The sequence below is a fragment of the Aegilops tauschii genome, chromosome 2, assembly GCF_002575655.3.
Source record: "Aegilops tauschii subsp. strangulata cultivar AL8/78 chromosome 2, Aet v6.0, whole genome shotgun sequence".
In the NCBI taxonomy this organism is placed as follows: domain Eukaryota; kingdom Viridiplantae; phylum Streptophyta; class Magnoliopsida; order Poales; family Poaceae; genus Aegilops; species Aegilops tauschii.
The window spans coordinates 33,634,266-33,656,012 of NC_053036.3; the positions used below are offsets into that span (position 1 = coordinate 33,634,266).

At 49.4% G+C, this 21,747-nt stretch overlaps 1 protein-coding gene and 1 long non-coding RNA gene across 2 annotated transcripts; one reads left to right on the top strand and one right to left on the bottom strand.

Annotated features, from left to right (window-relative positions):
• Positions 1 to 1,996: 1,996 nt before the first annotated feature.
• Positions 1,997 to 6,566, bottom strand: LOC109754307 (uncharacterized). The gene is made up of 4 exons (XM_020313213.4): positions 6,308 to 6,566; positions 5,991 to 6,113; positions 2,743 to 5,728; positions 1,997 to 2,610 (listed from the first exon to the last, which is right to left on the bottom strand). Exons 2-4 carry the CDS (start codon positions 6,054 to 6,056, stop codon positions 2,249 to 2,251), a joined length of 3,414 nt encoding a protein of 1,137 aa, XP_020168802.1. The 5' UTR covers positions 6,057 to 6,113; positions 6,308 to 6,566; the 3' UTR covers positions 1,997 to 2,248.
• LOC123496989 (uncharacterized) lies at positions 6,071 to 6,919 on the top strand. Its single transcript, XR_006669211.2, has 2 exons — positions 6,071 to 6,245; positions 6,317 to 6,919. It is a non-coding gene; the product is annotated as an uncharacterized lncRNA (long non-coding RNA).
• Positions 6,920 to 21,747: the final 14,828 nt, after the last annotated feature.

Here is a 21,747-nt window from a genome sequence, read left to right on the forward strand (position 1 = left end):
CCCCGTCTGCTGCCGCCTATCCCTTCACTCGCCCCGCTGTCGCGCCCCTGCCTCGCGCCGCCTCCAGTCGTGGCCATCTTCTGCCGGCCGCCCCCTCAGCCACACCAGCCGCATCTCTGCCCTCCACCGCTGGCCGCTCGCCTCGCCTGCTGCGTGTTGCTTCCTGCTGCTATGCGCTGCTCTACCGCTGGTACGCTGCTGCGCCATGCCCTCGACACCGCCGTGGACAAATGTGGCGGAGAGATTGTTAATGGAGTACGAGAAGGAGGTGGCGGAGAAGGTGTGGAGAGGCAGGAGGTCTGGGGCGGTGTCACCTGGCTGTGGTGGAGGTGTTTATGCGAGAAGGAGCCGGAATGGAAGGAGAGGTCACAATTGGAAAGAATCGCAAAAAAAAAATCATAACCCGGAGATCTCAGTTAAAAAAATGCTAATATCGATGGAGGGGTGAATTCCTTCAATAGATGGAAAACATAGGAAATATTGGTTGTTATCAAGGAAAGGTAAAAATTTAGGAAAGTTAGGATTTTTGAACTGATTTCTATGCAAATGGGGTTTTATTGTTTGGTAACGTGATATCAGTATCTGCCCGTTTGTGACGTGTCTGATTAGGAAAGTTTGCAAATGTTAAGAAACTATTTATTGAGAGGAAAGTTGTGACGTGTCTGTTATTTGTTTCCTAAAACAAATTTCACTAATAAGAGAAATCGATTGATTTAGATAAGTTAGGAAAGTTAGATTAAAATGTATTATTTATTTCCTGAAAATCTGTTATTTGTTTCCTAAGACAAATTGAACCAATAAAAGGAATCGATTGATTTGCATAATTAAGGAAGTTAGATCCGTGATTTGTTATACGTTAGGAAAGTTCTGATTGTAATAAAGAGTGGAGAGAAAAAAAAACCGATGGACCAGGATGGGAGGGGGTGGTGGGAGGAGAGACGAAAAAAACCCAGCGAAAATAAACCGCGGACCAGGGTGGGAGTGGGTGGTGGGAGGAGAGACGAAAAACCCAGCGAAAATAAACCGCGGAGACGATTTACCAACTCGTCCATTAGGAATAGAGATTTCAGACATCGGGGACCAAAACTAGATTCAGTCAATAGTTAACTAAAAAAGAAGGATTTGTGTTGTTAAACTAGATGTAAGATTTGACAGAATAACAACTTGATATATACGGTACAGTTTACAAATTAATAAGTACAGGAATTTCGCAATACATACACCTCAAGATCAAAATAAGAATAATTCAGCAAACCCGCAGCAAAGGATAGTTGACACTTTCAGTAGCCAACCGTTGCTCACTGCAAATCATATTGGGCACTTGGCACTTTTAGTAGACTGGTCCGGGCTCATACCTGATAGTAACCTGCGGAGCACACATCAAACAGACACGATGAGCAAACCAAGAGGCGACACCAAGGCATTGACTGATGCTGGAGTTGTCAGATTTGGTGGCATCGACACAGAACACATAAACAGACCTGAACCACTCAAAGTGATTAGACATTTCTGCAGAGAGCAAACTGGTTCTGAATTGCAATTTCGTGTTACACCAACATGCTTCATAACCAACTGAATCTGAATGGGAAAAAAAAATATGTTGCATGTTTCCTGATGCTTCATAAACGTCTTCTAAGCATTCATGGAAAAAATACATGTTGCATGATTCATCTTAAACGTTTCTCAACTTCCCTTTTACATTTCCTGTTCTTTTCCATTCTTCAAATATTTTATCTCCATTTATTTATACTTATTTCATGATTTCTAGAATAAGACGTTCCCTTTCCAAAGTGTATTTCCATTTTCCATATTTTCTATTGTTTTCACTATTTTTAGTGTTTTATACTGTACTTATTTTATAAGGGGGCAAATCTGACTGGTTTCAAAAGTTGAGTGTCAGCTACGTCTCATGTCAGACTTTATGGACCAAAACTAGACCCAGCCAATAGTTAACCCAAAAAGAAGGATTTATGCTATTAAACTAGATGTAAGATTTGACAGAAAAATACCTTGATATAAACAGTACAGTTTATGCTACTAAGGAATTTCGCCATACATACACCTTAAGATCAAATGAAAATAGTCAGCAAACCCGCAGCAAAGGATAGTTGCACACTTTCAGTAGCCAACTGTTGCTCACTGCAAATCACATTGGGCACTTGCCACTTTCAGTAGATTGGGTACGATATGCAAAATTACATTCTTAACGATAACAAATTAGCATGCTCTAACAGAGCTCAAATATTCGTCAATCGTCATGATGGCGTTCCAGAAAGTCGTCTCTGAGAGCAGAAAGTTTTGCACAAACATCTTTCATTCCAGGTCTGTCCTTCGGAGATTCCATGGTACATGACAGCCCAAGAGGAACCAATGGGACAACATATCTCTGCATCCATGCTTCTACGCACCCTTGATGCTCCTCATGCGCCATATGAGGATCTAGCATCTCCGCAACTAGGTCAGGGAACATGGATTCAGAGAAAATGGGAAGGGTGAGCCCATCGACAAACATATCATCGGTTGGTCGTTTTCCAGTAAGCAACTCCAGTAGAAGCACGCCAAAACTATACACATCGCCTCCCACGGAGATCTTGCAGCCCAGCCCGTACTCTGAAAATGCACTCAAAAACTCAATAAACCATGCATACATACATGAAGGGGGAAAATGCGCTGTACAGGTGAAACAATACACATACGTGCAAGATAAACTATTTAATTGGAGATTTGGAAAAGTAAACTCACCAGGTGCTATGTATCCAATAGTCCCTCCGACATCAACCAGGCTTTTACGAATAACCTGGCCTGGTAATAGAAACTTTGCTGAGCCAAAGTCACTGAGCTGTGCAGTCATGTCATCGTCCAAAAGGACATTGTGTGGCTTCAAATCACAATGGATCAAAGGAGGCGTCAGTTGGTTGTGGACATAATCCAGAGCAGAAGCGACATCTGCTGCAATGCATATCCTCTTGCCAAAGCTTAGCACTCTGCCTGGGATTACATTGTGCTGCTCAGAGTGCAACCATCTGTCAAGGCTGCCATTAACCATGAACTTGAAGACCAGTGCTTTGAACTCATGGTTTTTTGAATCAAGTGTCGAGCATAGGGTCATAGGCCGCATTATATTCCGGTGGCGGGTGCTTCGTAGCACCTCACACTCGGTAAAGTAACTACCATATCCACCAGGCTCATTCAGGTTGAATACTTTGATAGCAACTAGGCTCCTGTCAGACTTGAACCTACCGACATAAACTGATCCGGTACAGGTTGAGCTGATAGTATGGACCGAAGAAAACCAGTTGGTAGCTTTCAGAATGTCACCATATGATATCTTCTTCAGAGTCTCCTTGTGGTTAGAACATGCAACCACTTCTCTTATCTTCTGGTTGGCAACTGCTTCTCTTTTCTTCCGGTTGGCAACTAAACATAACACACCAGGAATCTTATTACACCTTGGAAATGTAAGCTGCGCCCTTCTTTTCCAAACAGTGACAACCAAATATAACAATAACACACCAGCAATTAACGGTGTAATTATCATTATTATTCTTAGCAAGGGCACATGGTTCTTTGTTTGGGTGTCATCACAAATTGGAAGCCCTAGCATGGAGACTCTTGCACACAACATCCTATTGCCATCCAAAACTACCATACTCGAGTTCCTAAAGCATCCACCAGAGGGAATTGGCCCTTCAAAGTTGTTGTATGATAGATCCAGCTTGTCCAACAAAGTGAGGTCGCCAAAGAATTCCGGCACTGGACCAGATAAAATATTTCGAGCTAGATTAATCTGCTGGATGGACCGCAACTTCCTGAAACTTTGAGGAATTTGCCCTTCAAGCATGTTTCTCTCCATGCGCAAGAACAATAAAGTAAGACAGCTTCCAAGAGCTTCAGGAATCGTTCCAAACAACATATTGTTGGAAACATTCAGAAGAGCAAGATTTGCCAAATTACCAACTTCTGATGGTATTTCTCCTATGAGCTTGTTGTACGAAAAGTCCACACCCAAGGAAAGTGGAGGGCGATCAAAAAGTTTGACTGGTATTGACCCATCAAGGCTGTTAGTAGACAAGTTTAGTTCAAGAAGTCCCTTGCACTGACCTAAACTATCAGGTATGTTTCCAATCAAGTTGTTATCATCAAGATAAAGCTTGCCCAGTTGAGTAATGTCACCAACTGAGGGAGGGATCTGACCTGATAATTTGTTCTTTGATAGATTTAGGACATATAGGTTTTGCAGCTTTCCAATGGTAGAAGGTATGCTTCCAGAAAGAAAATTACTTTCCATCCTAAGAGAAGTGAGATTAACAAGATTGCTAATTTCAACAGGTATGGAGCCTGAAATTTTGTTTGACCCAAGCGACAAATCTTGCAGTCTCGTGGAAAGATTAACAACTGCTGCAGGTAAGCTGCCATTCAAACCATTCCCTTCCAAGGACAACTTTGTAAGCTGGGTGCAATTTGCTAGAGATGTAAGAAATGACCAGTCATGTGCTTCTAGCAAGTTGCTCCCCAAAACTAACTGACTCAAGTTTGCCAAAGAACCAAGAGATGGAACAGGGCCATTTAGCGAGTTGTCTGAAAGATCAAGCATTTGAAGATTTGACATGTTGGCTAGTGAAGTAGGGATCAAGCCCTCCAGCCTGTTGCTTCCCATAATTAGGGACTGGAGGGTTGGTAGTGAGTGACCAATGTAAGATGGTAACTGTCCAACAAGGCCATTGCTGCCAACACTAAAGTTTTTGAGTGATGACATGTTATACAGGGAAACCGGGACATTACCTGATAAACTGTTGAAACTTAGGTCAAGCTCAAGAAGTTTTGTAGTGTGACCTATAGTTTCTGGAATTAATCCTGATAGCTTATTTTGGCCGAGCAATATAGAAGTGAGGGAAGAAACATTTCCTATTGAAGGAGGTATGCTTCCAGAGAGGAAGTTCTCTGTCAGGCAAAGAAATTTGAGTGCTGTGACCTTATGGAAACGTGGGATGAGACCAGTGAAAGAATTCTTTTGGAGATCAACCACAGCAAGCTTAGATGAATTATCAAACAAAGTAGAAGGGATCTCTCCTGAGAGGTTATTACGTGACAGTATAAGTGTGCTGAGTGAGGAGCAATCGGTCAATGGGAGAGGAATACCACCGGTAAGGGTGTTGTTTGCAAGATTTACATAGCTAAGAGAATTGCTAGCGCCTAAGGAAATGGGGATGTTACCTTGAAGATAGCTGCCGGCAAGATTCAGTGTATGGAGGTTTGGAAGCATACCCCACTCTTCAGGGATAGTTCCCGAAAGATTATTATAGGCAAGGTTCATCCTGGATAGAAATGTCAAGTTGCCCAGGCATCCAGATAACTTCCCACTGAGACGAGCATAGTTGAAGTTAAGAGAGACCACCCGGGGTGGAAACTTTGTGCCGCAAGTGACCCCTTTCCAGCCGCAAAAGTTAAGTGAGTCCTCGCTCCATGAGTCTAGTATGCCAAGGGGATAAGAGCTGATGCCAGACTTGAAGCAGAGGAGGGCTTGGCGATCAATCTCGGACTTGTTTGCTTGTGCTGCTTCAAGTATTGTAGTGCTGACAGAAAAAAGGATGAGTAAAATATAGAGCAGAGTAAACATTGAGGGCATGATACCAGAGTGTACAGGATGTGGAGGAACCAAGGAGTCGGAGTGTTTTAGACTGGAGCTTTGGTGATCTTTGTGCGTGGAGGTCATTTGAAGATATTTTTTCTGCAGGAAGGAATGGGCCCGAAGTTAAGCTCGACTAAGTTGACTTGACTTGATACAGGTCATCTCACCCTGAACGTGATGCAAGGGTAAAGAAAAGTAGAAGAATGAAACAAAGACTTGTGAGAGAAAGCGTGTGCAGGCTGAGTTATGGAGCGTGACTACTAGTAGAATTGCAGTGAGCAAAATATAAATTCCAAGAGCAAAAGTGACAATTATTTTGACAGCGACACAAAGATGCTGTAAGACTAGTCCTGGCTCATACCGTGATTGTAACCTGCAGAGCACACGTCAAACAAATAGGATGATTACTGAAGACAAACCAATCCATTGACGACCACTGAAGTCTTGAGATTAAGTAGCGTCGACCCAGACCACATAGACAAACCTGAACCACACAAAGTGATTACACATTTCTTCATAGAACAAACTGATTCAGAATTGCAATTTCGTGTTGCGCCAACATGCTTCATGACTGAATTTGAATGTGGCAACGCAGCATGGAAGAATGGAATTCCGAGTAGATAACTGCATTTCATCCAATTTAGCATGGAAAATTGGGAGCCTAACTGCAGGACTTACCTCATACAGGGGATCACTACTTAGTCTTCTTCCACGCCACCGACGCGAGGGTTGCTGCTGGGGTTTGATATTCCAAGGCCCGAGGCGGAGGAGGCCGTGGAAGAGAGCAAATCCAACGAGCTGCGGCTGCGCATCGGAGGGAGAAACCCTAGGCGAGGCTCCCGCGGCGTCAGCGGGCAGGCTGCGCCCACTGGTGGCGTTGTCACCAAGCCGCACGGGCTCGGGAGGTGGCGACCGCGCGTCGAGGCTGCGAGGGAACTGCCGGAGGCGTTCGATGCCGGCAGGGGAGAAGGCGAGCGGGCGCGGAGCGGCGGACGGCGGGGGAGTCGCCGGAGGTTCAGAGCGTCACACCGTCATCAGGTAACGGAGTCCGAGCACGAAGATCCAACGGCTGAGAGTGCATCTTCGAGTTTACTGTTACGTTGTCTACGACTGCCACAGTCAGAAATGAACAGGGTACAAAAAGATGGAATAAACCTATCAGATTAGTGCTTCTCACAGCATCATATTGCTACATTTTTTTGCTGGGCACTGTAGCAATTGTTTGGTTGAATCAGTTGATTTCTCTGTTTATACCGTGAAATATATTGGCGAGGGTACTTGGTTGTTGTACACACCTTAAACTTATATGTGACTCAAGCTTTTTAACAAACACACAGCGGCACCAATTCTCAAATTAGAAATGCTGCATGTAACTTTACAGATTTTAGTCGTGAACAATCTTTTTCATAAAGGATAATTATTTGGTGCCCTTAGTTGTGTCTCACTCGGCAGGTTTTGTTGGGGAACGTAGTAATTTCAAAAAAATTCTTACGCACACGCAAGATCATGGTGATGCATAGCAACGAGAGGGGAGAGTGTGTCCACGCATCCTCGTAGACCGAAAGCGGAAGCGTTAGCACAACGGGGTTGATGTAGTCGTACGTCTTCACGATCCGACCGATCAAGTACCGAACGTACGGCACCTCCGAGTTCAGCACACGTTCAGCTCGATGACGTCCCTCGAACTCCGATCCAGCCGAGCTTTGAGGGAGTGTTCCGTCAGCACGACGGCGTGGTGACGATGATGATGTTCTACCGACGCAGGGCTTCGCCTAAGCACCGCTACGATATTATCGAGGTGGACTATGGTGGAGGGGGGCACCGCACACGGCTAAGAGATCCAAGGGATCAATTGTTGTGTCTAGAGGTGCCCCCTGATGAAGCTATGTACCTAGGGTAGGGTCATGGGCCTGTCCAAGATACCCTCCCCAAGGCCATCACCCTAAAACCAGAAGCATTCGAAGAAGAATCATCATCCACTCGACCATGAAGCGTTCCACTCGGAAGACTTGAAGTCACTCGACCATGGAGACTGTCACTCGACCGCCAGAAGGTCTAAAGCCACCCATACTGCAACAGTCCGTCATTACGTCATAGCTTTAATGGTCATTATGTCACTTTATTACTAGCGTTACCAGTAACGCCCTGTCTTAATGTACCTTAAACCCTGTGTAATTGAGGGCCGGAGGGGTCTGGCGAACTCTATATAGGCCACCCCCCTCCTCAGTGACAAGGGTTCGCACCCCCTGTAACACACACGCATATAATCCAGTCGACCGCCTCCGGGCACCGAGACGTAGGGCTGTTACTTCCTCCGAGAAGGGCCTGAACTCGTAAAACTCGTGCGTACAACTTCTCCATAGCTAAGATCTTGCCTCTACATACCTACCCCCCATTCTACTGTCAGACTTAGAACCACGACAGCTGGCGCCCACCATGGGGCAGGTGTCTTAGCGACTTATTGGAGAAGTTGCGATTTTTCCGATTCCCATCAGCATGGTTTCAGGCGGAGGGTTGGCCGAGGGTCGCGAGATCCGTCTCGGCACGCTCGTGTTCGTTGCCGACGACTCCGCTTGGCTCCAAGAGGCTCCACTCGACGTCGAGGCGCTCCCCGTCCGCGGGGCAACGCACTTCCGCGCGTGCGTCCGCCGCGTGCTCCTGCGGCAGCCGTCGACCCAGTATCGGTCGGCTCCTGTGGCGTCTTCACTCCCTGCTGCCCGCCGGCGCAAGCGTTCCGGTCGGTCGAGGCTCCAGCGGTGGGTGAGGCACGCGGTGGCTCGCCAGTCGGCCACCTCCCAAGTCGCGGCAATCGAGCCCGACGAAACTCTCTACGGCCTGTTCGACCTGTCGACTGGCTCCGTCGAGACTACATCCGAGTGCGACAGCAGTGACCCCATGGCGGAAGTCCTGATGGTCAACGGACCGCACAGTCCCCCTGGCTTTCCCCGCGACGACGGTGGTGATGGCGGAGGCGATCCGTCGCGCGTCCACAAGGAGTACCGCCCCGAGCCCCTCTCTTCGCAGCAGAGGGAAGAGCTTCGCCGCCGTAACATGGATGCACTTCACACTCCTATCGTTGGAGAAACCCCCGAGGCCCGGGCCTTGGAAGAGGCGCGCTTGGCCAACTTGGCTGAGCGCACTCAACTGGAGAACCTCCAGCACGCACCCGACGAGCGTGCTCGGCAGCGGGTTCCTGAGTCCAGTAGACGACAAATTTTTCCGCCTCCCACCCAGGTATATCGAACTCCGATCCAGAATCTCACAGCTGCGGCCCGAATAGCAGAGTCGATTCAGCCTTCCCAGTCGGAAGCTGGTAGGGGTTTGATGCAGATCCGGGCTTTGCTCCGGGCGGCGGGGGAGCAGAACACAGCAGTGTCATAGTCTCGGAATAGGATTCATAGTAGATCTGTAATGGCAGACACAGTTCAGTCGGCTCACAGCCCAAGATCGCCTCCAAGACGTGAGGGACGTGGAGATCGACAGGATCAGTACAGAAACCGTGAGCAGTATGATCGTCGTCGAGCGCCCACACCTCCCCCAAGGAGTGGGTCGTACGCGCCTCGGCAACACGATGACAGACGCCCTCACAGTGGAGGGCGAAGGATTCCAATCGACCCCCGGGAGCCGGGCTTTGACGTGAGATCCATTCTCGTTCAAGGTCCGGTTGACAGGAACAGGGCACACAGAGATGGCCATGATAGAGATTACCCGACCGGCAACAGAGTGCATGTTTCAGGTCCCGAGTGTTTCAGCAGAGCCATCAGAGCAGCAGTGATTCCTCCCAACTTCAGGTTGGCGACTGGAGTCAGCAAATTCACTGGTGAGTCCAAGCCTGACACTTGGCTTGAGGACTACCGAATAGCTGTGCAAATTGGTGGTGGCAATGATGAAGTGGCCATGGAGCACCTTCCTCTGATGTTGGAGGGCTCGGCCAGAGCGTGGTTGAATCAGTTAGCACCTGGCAGTATTTATAGCTGGGAAGAGCTTGCCCGAGTGTTTGTCAGAACATTTGAAGGTACATGCAAACGGCCAGCAGGGCTAACAGAGCTACAATCTTGTGTGCAGAAGCCGAATGAAACTTTGAGGGATTATATCCAGAGATGGATCACGTTGCACCACACGGTGGAGAATGTGTCTGATCACCAAGCAGTTTGTGCCTTCAAGGAAGGTGTCAAGTATCGAGAATTGAATCTGAAGTTCGGTCGGACCGGAGATATGTCTCTGAGTCGAATGATGGAAATTGCCACCAAGTATGCTAATGGTGAAGAGGAGGATCGGCTCCGGAGTGGCAAGCACAAAATAGTCGCCCACGAAACCGGGGGAGGGAACTCCAGTCTGAAGCAAAAGCGCAAAGCCGAGCCAGCTGCTCCCGGAGAAGCCTTAGCCGTGACTCAAGGAAAGTTCAAGGGGAAGCCCAAAGGACCATGGAACCCCAAGAAAGTAAAAGATCAAGATGGAAATGATGTGTTGGATTTACCATGCCACATTCACACCAAAAAAGATGAGGAGGGTAATCTCATTTACCCGAAACATACCACTCGACAGTGTCGGCTCCTAATCCAGCAGTTCCGAGAGAAAGAACCCAAAGAGAAGGAGAAAGAATCGGACAAAGTTGAGGATAAAGAAGAGGACGATGATGGTTACCCCCACGTCAATTCCACTCTGATGATTTTTGCTGATGTTGAGAGCAAAAGTCGACTGAAAATCATCAACAGAGAAGTGAACATGGTCGCTCCGGCGACGCCCAGTTATTTGAAGTGGTCTCAGACTGCCATTACATTCGACCAGTCTGATCACCCAACACACATAGCCACCCCTGGGAGGCAAGCATTGGTGGTCGACCCAGTCGTCGAAGGCACTCGGTTGACTAAGGTTCTGATGGATGGTGGCAGTGGACTGAATATACTGTATGCGGAGACCTTGAAAGGAATGGGCATTCCGATGTCCAGACTCAGTGAAAGCAATATGAGTTTCCATGGAGTTATTCCTGGCAAGAAGGCTGAGTCACTCGGCCAGATCGCCCTCGATGTGGTTTTCGGTGATTCCAAGAATTACCGCAAAGAAAAGTTGACGTTTGAAGTCGTGGATTTCCAGACTGATCCCAATGCTGCTCCGACTCACATTTCGGCAACACTCGACTCCAAATAGGAAGAAGCGCTCATCCAGTTCTTCCGTGAGAACTGGGACATCTTTGCATGGAAACCTTCTGACATGCCGGGTGTTCCCAGGGGGCTGGCTGAGCACCGTTTGCGAGTCGACCAAAAAGTGAAACCAGTCAAAGAACATCTTCGACGGTCCGCCGTACAGAAGAGAAAAGCAATCGGTGAAGAAGTGGCTCGGCTCCTAGCAGCTGAGTTTATCCGAGAGATTTACCACTCCGAGTGGCTAGCCAATGTTGTCATGGTCCCCAAGAAGGACGATTCACTTCGCATGTGCATTGACTTCAAGCATATCAATCGGGCCTGCCCGAAAGATCACTTTCCTCTCCCCCGCATCGACCAAATAGTCGACTCGACTGCGGGGTGTGAGCGCTTGTCCTTTTTGGACGCTTATTCCGGGTATCATCAGATCCGACTGTATGGACCCGATGAGATAAAAACAGCTTTCATCACCCCATTTGGGTGCTTCTGTTATGTCACCATGCCATTCGGCTTGAAGAACGCTGGAGCCACATTCATGAGGATGATTCAGAAGTGTTTACTCACTCAAATCAGTCGGAATGTGGAAGCATACATGGATGACATTATGGTCAAGTCACGTAAAGGTTCCGACCTACTGGCTGACCTTGCCGAAACTTTTGCCAACCTCAGAAGGTATGATATCAAGCTTAATCCATCAAAGTGCACATTCGGAGTTCCGGGCGGAAAATTACTCGGTTTTCTCGTTTCCGAACGAGGGATCGACGCTAACCCAGAGAAAGTGGGTGCCATACTCCGGATGAAATGCCCTGTGCGTGTGCACGATGCCCAGAAGCTTACTGGTTGTTTGGTCGCCTTAAGTCGATTCATTTCTCGCCTCGGTGAAAAGGCATTGCCTCTTTACCGACTGATGAAAAAGTCTGATAAGTTCGAGTGGACTCCTGAAGCTGATGCAGCGTTTGTAGAGCTCAAAGCCCTGCTTTCCATCCAGCCAGTGCTTGCTGCCCCAATCAGCAAAGAGCCTTTACTACTTTACATTGCAGCCACTGGACAAGTTGTCAGTACAGTACTTACGGTCGAGCGGGAAGAAGAAGGAAAAGCCTATAAGGTTCAGCGCCCAGTATACTATGTTTCTGAAGTTCTGACTCGGTCAAAGCAAAGATATCCACATTATCAGAAGCTTGTTTATGGGATTTATATGACCACGAAGAAGGTTCCACACTATTTCTCTGACCACTCTATTACAGTCGTCAACGACGCTCCATTACAGAGATTCTGAACAACAGAGATGCAACTGGTCGAGTGGCAAAGTGGGCGATTGAACTCCTTCCCTTGGATATCAAGTTTGAGGCAAAGAAGGCTATCAAGTCCCAAGCAATAGCAGATTTCCTCGCCGAGTGGATCGAACAGCAACTGCCAACTCAAGTTCACTCGGAGCACTGGACCATGTTCTTTGATGGCTCCAAGATGCTGAATGGTTCCGGTGCTGGGGTGGTACTAGTATCCCCCCGAGGAGACAAGCTCAGATATGTTCTCCAGATTCACTTTGATTCCTCCAATAACGAAGCGGAATATGAAGCACTCTTATATGGCTTAAGTGTGGCCATTTCACTCGGCGTCCGTCGCCTCATGGTCTACGACGACTCAGATTTGGTAGTCAATCAAGTGATGAAGGAGTGGGACGTTAGAAGCCCAGCTATGACTGGTTACTGTAATGCGGTGAGGAAGTTGGAGAAGAAGTTTGAGGGGTTAGAGCTCCATCATATACCCCGACTGAAAAATCAAGCAGCCGATGATTTGGCAAAGATAGGTTCCAAGAGGGAAGCCATTCCCAGCAACGTGTTTTCGGAACACATTCATACACCTTCAGTTCAAGAAGATCCTTTCACTAAAGAGCCCCCGCAACCTAAGAGTGCCACAGATCCGACTGAAGTCGAAGTCCCAGCCGTGGTCGACCTGATCATGGAGGTTTTGGTCATCACTCCCGACTGGACAGTGCCATACATTGCGTATATCCTTAGGAAGGAACTCCCAAAGGATGAAGAAGAGGCTCGACAGATCGTCCGTCGATCCAAAGCCTTTACTGTGATAGGAGGACAACTGTTCAGGGAAAGCGTAACCGGAGTCAGCCAGAAATGCATAACACCAGAAGAAGGTCGAGTGATCCTCAACGACATCCACTCGGGGACCTGTGGCCACCATGCGTCCTCTCGGACCATTGTGGCCAAAGCATACCGAGCTGGATTTTATTGGTCACGAGCAAATGAAATGGCGAAAGATATAGTTGACAAATGTGAAGGCTGCCAGTTTTACTCCAATATGTCCCACAAGCCTGCGTCAGCCCTGAAGACCATTCCACTCGTCTGGCCCTTTGCTGTTTGGGGATTGGATATGGTTGGACCGTTGAGGACTGGTAGGAGCGGCTTCACTCATGTGCTTGTAGCAGTCGACAAGTTTACCAAATGGATTGAAGCCAAGCCTATCAAGAATCTTGAAGCCAGTACTGCCGTCAGCTTCATCAGAGAATTGACATTCAGATATGGAGTTCCGCACAGCATCATCACTGACAACGGGTCGAACTTCGATTCTGATGAGTTCAGAGCCTTCTGTGCTTCCCAAGGCACACGAGTCGACTATGCTTCAGTCGCCCACCCCCAGTCGAATGGACAAGCAGAAAGAGCAAATGGTTTGATTCTCAAAGGACTGAAACCCCAATTGATGCGTGATCTCAAGCACGCAGCATGCGCCTGGGTCGATGAACTTCCATCAGTTCTTTGGGGATTGAGAACAACTCCCAATCGGTTGCCTGGCCGAACTCCATTCTTCTTGGTCTATGGAGCTGAAGCTGTTCTACCGAGTGACTTGCTTCACAATGCCCCCCGAGTCGAGCTTTTCTCTGAAGATGAAGAAGAACAAGCCCGAGAGGACGCAGTTGATCTCCTAGAAGAGGAAAGAGAGATGGCCTTAATCCGGTCGACTATTTATCAACAAGACTTGCGCCGATTCCACGCCAGAAACGTGATAGGTCGAGCCTTTCAAGAGGGAGACTTGGTTCTTCGAGTGGATCAGCAGAAACCACACAAGCTCGCCCCTGCTTGGGATGGTCCCTTCATCGTCACCAGAGTTCTCCACAATGGGGCATACCATCTTTACAATGTTGAGCATCAGAAAGACGAGCCACGGGCTTGGAATGCGGAGCTGCTCCGCCCCTTTTATACTTAAGTACTCATTCTGATGAGATGTAATAAAAATACCTTTGTAGTTTGTTTATGAAAGACAAGAGCTTTACAGTCTTCTTAAACGATTGTTGTTGCTTATGTTTGCGTCTCAAATCCCCCAGTGGGTGACTTAGCCGCGAATCCGTTTCGCCTAAGTTTGAAAAATCCAACCGAGTGATGAGCAAGCCTCTCACTCGGGGGATTAGCTGCGAATCCGTTTCGCCTAAGTTTGAAAAATCCTACCGAGTGATGAGAAAGCCTCTTACTCGGGGGCTTAGCTGCGAATCCGTTTCGCCTAAGTTTGAAAAATCCTACCGAGTGGCGAGCAACCCTCTCACTCGGGGGCTTAGCTGCAGTCCAGTACTCGCCTAAGTTTGAAAAATCCTACCGAGTGACGAGCAAGCCTCTCACTCGGGGGCTTAGCTGCAGTCCAGTACTCGCCTAAGTTTGAAAAATCCTACCGAGTGATGAGCAAGCCTCTCACTCGGGGGCTTAGCTGTAGTCCAGTACTCGCCTAAGTTTGAAAAATCCTACCGAGTGATGAGCAAGCCTCTCACTCGGGGGCTTAGCTGCAGTCCAGTACTCGCCTAAGTTTGTAAAATCCTACCGAGTGACGAGCAAGCCTCTCACTCGGGGGCTTAGCTGCAGTCCAGTACTCGCCTAAGTTTGTAAAATCCTACCGAGTGATGAGCAAGCCTCTCACTCGGGGGCTTAGCTGCAGTCCAGTACTCGCCTAAGTTTGTAAAATCCTACCGAGTGACGAGCAAGCCTCTCACTCGGGGGCTTAGCTGCAGTCCAGTACTCGCCTAAGTTTGTAAAATCCTACCGAGTGATGAGCAAGCCTCTCACTCGGGGGCTTAGCTGCGAATCCGTTTCGCCTAAGTTTGAAAAATCCTACCGAGTGGCGAGCAACCCTCTCACTCGGGGGCTTAGCTGCAGTCCAGTACTCGCCTAAGTTTGAAAAATCCTACCGAGTGATGAGCAAGCCTCTCACTCGGGGGCTTAGCTGCGAATCCGTTTCGCCTAAGTTTGAAAAATCCTACCGAGTGGCGAGCAGCCCTCTCACTCGGGGGCTTAGCTGCAGTCCAGTACTCGCCTAAGTTTGAAAAATCCTACCGAGTGATGAGCAAGCCTCTCACTCGGGGGCTTAGCTACAGTCCAGTACTCGCCCAAGTTTAAAAAATCCTACCGAGTGGTGAGCAACCCTCCCACTCGGGGGCTTAGCTGCAGTCCAGTACTCGCCTAAGTTTGTAAAATCCTACCGAGTGATGAGCAAGCCTCTCACTCGAGGGCTTAGCTACAGTCCAGTACTCACCTAAGTTTGTAAAATCCTACCGAGTGATGAGCAAGCCTCTGACTCGGGGGCTTAGCTGCGAATCCGTTTCGCCTAAGTTTGAAAAATCCTACCGAGTGGCGAGCAACCCTCTCACTTGAGGGCTTAGCTGCAGTCCAGTACTCGCCTAAGTTTGAAAAATCCTACCGAGCGATGAGCAAGCCTCTCACTCGGGGGCTTAGCTCCAGTCCAGTACTCGCCTAAGTTTGTAAAATCCTACCGAGTGATGAGCAAGCCTCTCACTCGAGGGCTTAGCTGCAGTCCAGTACTCGCCTAAGTTTGTAAAATCCTACAGAGTGATGAGCAAGCCTCTCACTCGGGGGCTTAGCCGTGAATCCGTTTCGCCTAAGTTTGAAAAATCCTACCGAGTGGCGAGCAACCCTCTCACTCGGGGGCTTAGCTGCAGTCCAGTACTCGCCTAAGTTTGTAAAATCCTATCGAGTGGTGAGCAACCCTCCCACTCGGGGGCTTAGCTGCAGTCCAGTACTCGCCTAAGTTTGTAAAATCCTACCGAGTGGTGAGCAACCCTCCCACTCGGGACTTAGCTGCAGTCCAGTACTCGCCTAAGTTTGTAAAACCCTACCGAGTGGTGAGCAACCCTCTCACTCGGGGGCTTAGCTGCAGTCCAGTACTCGCCTAAGTTTAAAAAATCCTACCGAGTGGTGAGCAACCCTCCCACTTGGGGGCTTAGCTACAGTCCAGTACTCGCCTAAGTTTGCGCTCCATCCCTATCCGCAAGGACGACGAGGTGCAGGTCGACTGCAACCTTCTCCTTCAGAGCTACGCCACAAGTACAACGTGCGCTCCATCCCTATCCACAAGGACGACGAGGTGCAGGTCGACTGCAACCTTCTCCTTCGGAGCTACGCCACAAGTACAACGTGCGCTCCATCCCTATCCGCAAGGATGACGAGGTGCAGGTCGACTGCAACCTTCTCCTTCGGAGCTATGCCACAGGTACAACGTGCGCTCCGTCCCTATCCGCAAGGACGACGAGGTGCAGGTCGACTGCAACCTTTTCCTTCGGAGCTGCGCCACAAGTACAACATGCGCTCCATCCCTATCCGCAAGGACGACGACGTGCAGGTCGACTGTAACCTTCTCCTCCGGAGGTGCGCCACAAGTACCAGTCGATTGCCTCCTCCTCAAAACTGCATTTCAAGCACAAAGTTTATTCCAAATGAAGAACGAGATTCACTCGACGGCAAACACAAGCATACTCAGAGATAAACCAAGTTCGGATAAACCATAAAGTTCCGGACCACGGATCGAAGTACTCGGGCTTCAAACCCGAAGGAGTTTAACGATTACAAAATCACTCGGCATTCCGAGGCAAATTTAAAGTGAGGCATAAAGTTTGTTCATTCCGTAGGAGGTGGACTAGCAGGATCAACGAACTCGTCCAGGTCAATTCCGTCAGCAATCCGAGTGGCAGCAGCGATGAAGGTCTCCATGAAGGACTGGAAGTCATGCCTTTTGGTGTTGGCGACCTTGATTGCTGCTAGCTTGTCTTCTCGCGCCTCCTTGCAGTGGACGCGTACCAGAGACAGAGCCACATCGGCGCCGCACCGCGCAGAAGACTTCTTCCAATCTTGCACACGGCTCAGGATTTCATTAAGTCGAGTCATCAAAGACTCGAGGTCATTCGGAAGAGTCGCCCTTGGCCAGAGTGCTGTGTCGATCCTTGACACCGCAACGTTCAAGCGAGCAAGATAGTCGACGACACCAGCGACACGGGATTCCAGTCGGAGCACGTTCATGGCAGCTTCACCCTTCACTAGAGAGTTGATGGGGTCCAAGCTTGTCTCAACACGCCCAGTCTCTTCTTCAAAGTTCTGACAAAATTCTGCATGCACAATTCAAAGACAAGTCAATGATTGTACATCGAATCAACAGCAACAAGTCAATCGGAAGAAAGAAAATACCTTCAAGCATGACGAACAGCTTCTTGGCAAGATCTCCTAGATATTTTTCCAAGTCATTCCTCTTGCGGGCGGTTTCTTCAAACTTGTCGTTCAAGGATATCTTGTCCTTCTTCAGACGAGTCACCTCCCTGTTGGCTTCATTCAAAGCAGTCTTCAGCTTGGTATTCTCTTCCTCCAGTTTGCCGACTGAAGCCAGCTTCTGGTCGGCGAGTGCAGTTTTCTCGTCAGCTGTTTTCTGCGCAGCTGCAAGGTCCAGATCCTTCTTTGCCAGAGCCTGGTTCATTTTCTTTGAAAGAAACAACGATAAGCTCAGAGGAAAAAACAAATGCCACCTGGATCAGAAACAAAACAGTCGAACGAATTCCTCTTACCAGCAGCTTCATCCTGGGCCTTTTGCAAGTCCTTCTTGGCCAACTCCAGATCGAGATTCAGCTGAATCTGCTTCTGCTCTAGGTCAGCGAAAAGAGCTCCAAGGTCACAAGATTTCTGCAATCAAAGGGCAGTCAGTCAATGGGTGAAAGGATCGAAATTCAACAAACTCTAAGACTACTGCTGAATCAAACATCCAACAGTAGTCTCGGGGACTACACCCAGTGGGTGCACTCAGCGTGCCCCCACTGGTTTAGTTTCCACTCGACGTGGTCCGTCCAAGACGAGTAAAAAAAAGAGGGAAATTATTTCTCAGACCATAACCGACTACCAGTAGTCGACTACAGTCTCGGGGACTACACCCAATGAGTGAGAAAATTTCAACTCTCAGACCATAACCGACTGCCAGTAGTCGACTACGGTCTCGGGGACTACACCCAGTGGGGGCACGCAGCGTGCCCCCACTGGTTCGAAGACTCGGTCGACACAAGATTAGTCGACCCAAGAAACAAGACTATTCACAGCAAATTCAAACACCCAGTGGGTGTACAAACACAAAAGCAGACTGACGAAAAGACGTTTCAAAAGAAGTTTTCAGGTACCATATCCTAACAGAACAAGCGACAAGCTAAGAGAGCAGTCGATAATCAACCGACCTGGACGTTGCTTTGGAGAGCTGAGCTGGCATTGTAGGCAGCTTGGCTGGCATCTCGAACCACCTTCCGTTGCTCCATCATAATGCCCGCTTGACGTATGGCCTCCTTGGCAGCGCCCACTTGGTCCTCTGGGACGTGATGCACAGCGAAGAGCGAAGCATGATCGACTGAGGCCTGTGCAGTCGACGCTGAGGGCTGAGCACTCGACAATGGCATGGCGAAGGTGATGGAAGTCCGATTGATGTCACCACCCTCCTGGACCACTGGTTCCACCACCGGCATCGACTGAGGCGTCTTTCCAGTCGATGTCTTCCTGTTCCTTCTTCCTGAAGGCCTCAGTGGCACGTCCTCGTCGTCATCTGGAAGAGTAATAACATTGGGAGGAGCTGCAAAAGCGTAGTCGTCGGAAATCAGTCGACTGTGGTTCAGTCAACAAAACAGAGACAAAATCACAAAGATCAAACCTGGGGTTGAAGTAACCGCATCTTCCATCTCCTCGTCCTCATTCGTGTAAGCAGAAGTTCCAGAGGTAGCAGCACTGTTGGGTTCAAGATTCATTTGATCAAATCAAGGAAATGATGAATAGCACAAAATCTCCAGCAAAGACAGAACACTCACGCAGAAGCAATAGGGATGTCGATTTTGATTCGGGGCAGAGTCTTCCGAGACTTTGGTGCCTCAACTTTGGTTTGCTTCGAGGCCTTCTCAGTCGGCGCCGGAGAAGACGTCCGAGGACGCTTGGAAGTTTGCCCAGTCGACCCAGTCGCTTTGCCACAAATACTCACCGGATCATGGGAGTGCTTGGATCGCCTTTCATTGCAAGGAGGCGAGTCGACTTCCTCACCATCACTTGAGTCGTCGCTCTCCTCGTCCCCTCCTCCGTCAGAATGCCATTCACCATTCTTGTCCGCACTCGCCTCCCCTTCAGGGTCCTGTTCCTATTCTCCATTGGGCATCGAGTACATCTTAGTGAAGGTCTGGAGAACAACAAGTAAAACAAATATCAGTCAATCGACAAAAAGCAATTTCATGGTAAATCAAGATAACACTCGGCGATTCTGTATCGTATGGATTGTCGAGCGGAGGAACTCTCCTGGACCCCCTGGGGTTGTCCTTGTTGCCGGTGATGCCCTTCAGCCACTTCTCCACCGTATCCTCGTCAACCTCTTCTGGGTGGATCCGAGTGGAATCGTCAATGCCCGAATACATCCACATCGGATGGTCACGAGCTTGAAGCGGCTGAATGCATCGTCTGAGGAAGACTTCCAACAGATCCATGCCAGTCACGCCGTAACGGATGAGCTAGACCACTCGCTCAACCAGCACCTGCACCTCCGCTTTCTCCCCCGGGGTCACTTTCAAGGCAGAAGGTTTTTCTACTCGGGCCATGGAAAAGGGTGGAAGCCCAGTCGACTGACCCGGCGTCGGTTGGTATTTGCAGTAGAACCAGGTCGACTGCCACCCTCGGACTGACTCGGGAAGGATTATGGCTGGGAAAGAACTCTTACCCCTCATTTGAATCCCAAGACCCCCACACATCTGGATCACTTTCGTCTTCTCGTCACTCTGATTAGCTTTTTTGACCGACTGAGAGCGACACGTGAAAATGTGCTTGAAGAGACCCCAGTGCGGTCGACAGCCCAAGAAGTTCTCGCACATAGACACGAAAGCAGCGAGATATACGATGGTGTTGGGGGAAAAATGGTGAAGTTGTGCTCCAAAGAAGTTCAAGAAAGCTCGGAAAAAAGGATGAGGAGGCAAACAAAACCCGCGGTCAACGTGAGTGGCGAGGAGGACGCACTCACCCTCCTGCGGACGAGGCTCGGTCTCATTCCCCGGAAGCCGTGCAGATCCGTGAGGAATCAACCCCTCCTCGGCTAGATCGTCGATGTCGTCCTGGAGAATCATCAACCGGATCCAATCGCCCTGGATCCAGCCGCGCGGCAGGCCAGACCTCGACGAAGATCCGCCCCGGCTGGATTTCTTCCCCTTCGCCTTCGCCGTCGCCTTTTTGGCGTGCTCCAAAGCCACCGTCCTCTCCTTCCCCATTGTGGCGAGCGAAGCTTGGGCGGAGCAGCGGCGCCGAGAAGGAAGCAGATACGGCGAGGAAGAGGAGGAAGGGAAGGAATGGGAACGCACTGTGCAAAAACCCCCATCTGGTGCTTTATATGGACTCTGTTCCGAGTGGCTGACTTGTGGGTCCAGACTATCCTGTCAAATCACGCAACAGCCGCGCGCGCAGTACGTGGCGACAAGGGGGGGGCACGGAGATCGAGGCGACCTTGCCTAATCCGTCCCGATTACTGCGGCCTTTTCCGTCCCGCACGCTTCCCCAAATTCGAATCCCGGAAGATCCGCAAGTAGCAGAGCAACCTGACAGGCAAAAGATTTTCTCTACATCAACACTCAAGGCTTTTCAGCAAAAGTTCACTTGAAAAAATCAAGAATGGACCAAGGCGAGTGAAAAAGAAATTGAAGTCATCATGTTGTTCTCTGAACCTAACAAGGCGCTTCCTGAGCGCGAATACTGAGTCGGGAGTATTTTCAACTCCTTCTCCACTCAAACCCTGATCCATTCGGGGGCTAATGATGAAGCTATGTACCTAGGGTAGGGTCATGGGCCTGTCCAAGATACCCTCCCCAAGGCCATCACCCTAAAACCAGAAGCATTCGAAGAAGAATCATCATCCACTCGACCATGAAGCGTTCCACTCGGAAGACTTGAAGTCACTCGACCATGGAGACTGTCACTCGACCGCCAGAAGGTCTAAAGCCACCCCATACTGCAACGGTCGGTCATTATGTCACTTTATTACTAGCGTTACCAGTAACGCCCTGTCTTAATGTACCTTAAACCATGTGTAATTGAGGGCCGGAGGGGTCTGGCGAACTCTATATAAGCCACCCCCTCCTCAGTGACAAGGGTTCGCACCCCCTGTAACACACACGCATATAATCCAGTCGACCGCCTCCGGGCACCGAGACGTAGGGCTGTTACTTCCTCCGAGAAGGGCCTGAACTCGTAAAACTCGTGCGTACAACTTCTCCATAGCTAAGATCTTGCCTCTACATACCTACCCCCATTCTACTGTCAGACTTAGAACCACGACACCCCCTGCCCCCGTATATAAAGGAGCAAGGGGGGAGAGGCGGCCGGCCAGGAGGAGGCGCGCCAGGGAGGAGTCCTACTCCCCCTCCTTTCCTAGTTGGAGTAGGAGAAGGGGGAAGGAGTAGGGAGAGAGGAAGGAAAGGGGGGCGCCGCCCCCCTCCTTGTCCAATTCTGACTAGAGGGGGAGGGGGCGCGGCCTACCCTGGCCGCCCCTCCTCTTCTCCACTAAGGCCCATCATGGCCCATTAAACCCCCCCGGTACTCCGGTAAAATCCCGATTTCACCCGGAACACTTCCGATATCCAAATATAGGCTTCCAATATATCAATCTTTATGTCCCGACCATTTCGAGACTCCTCGTCATGTCCGT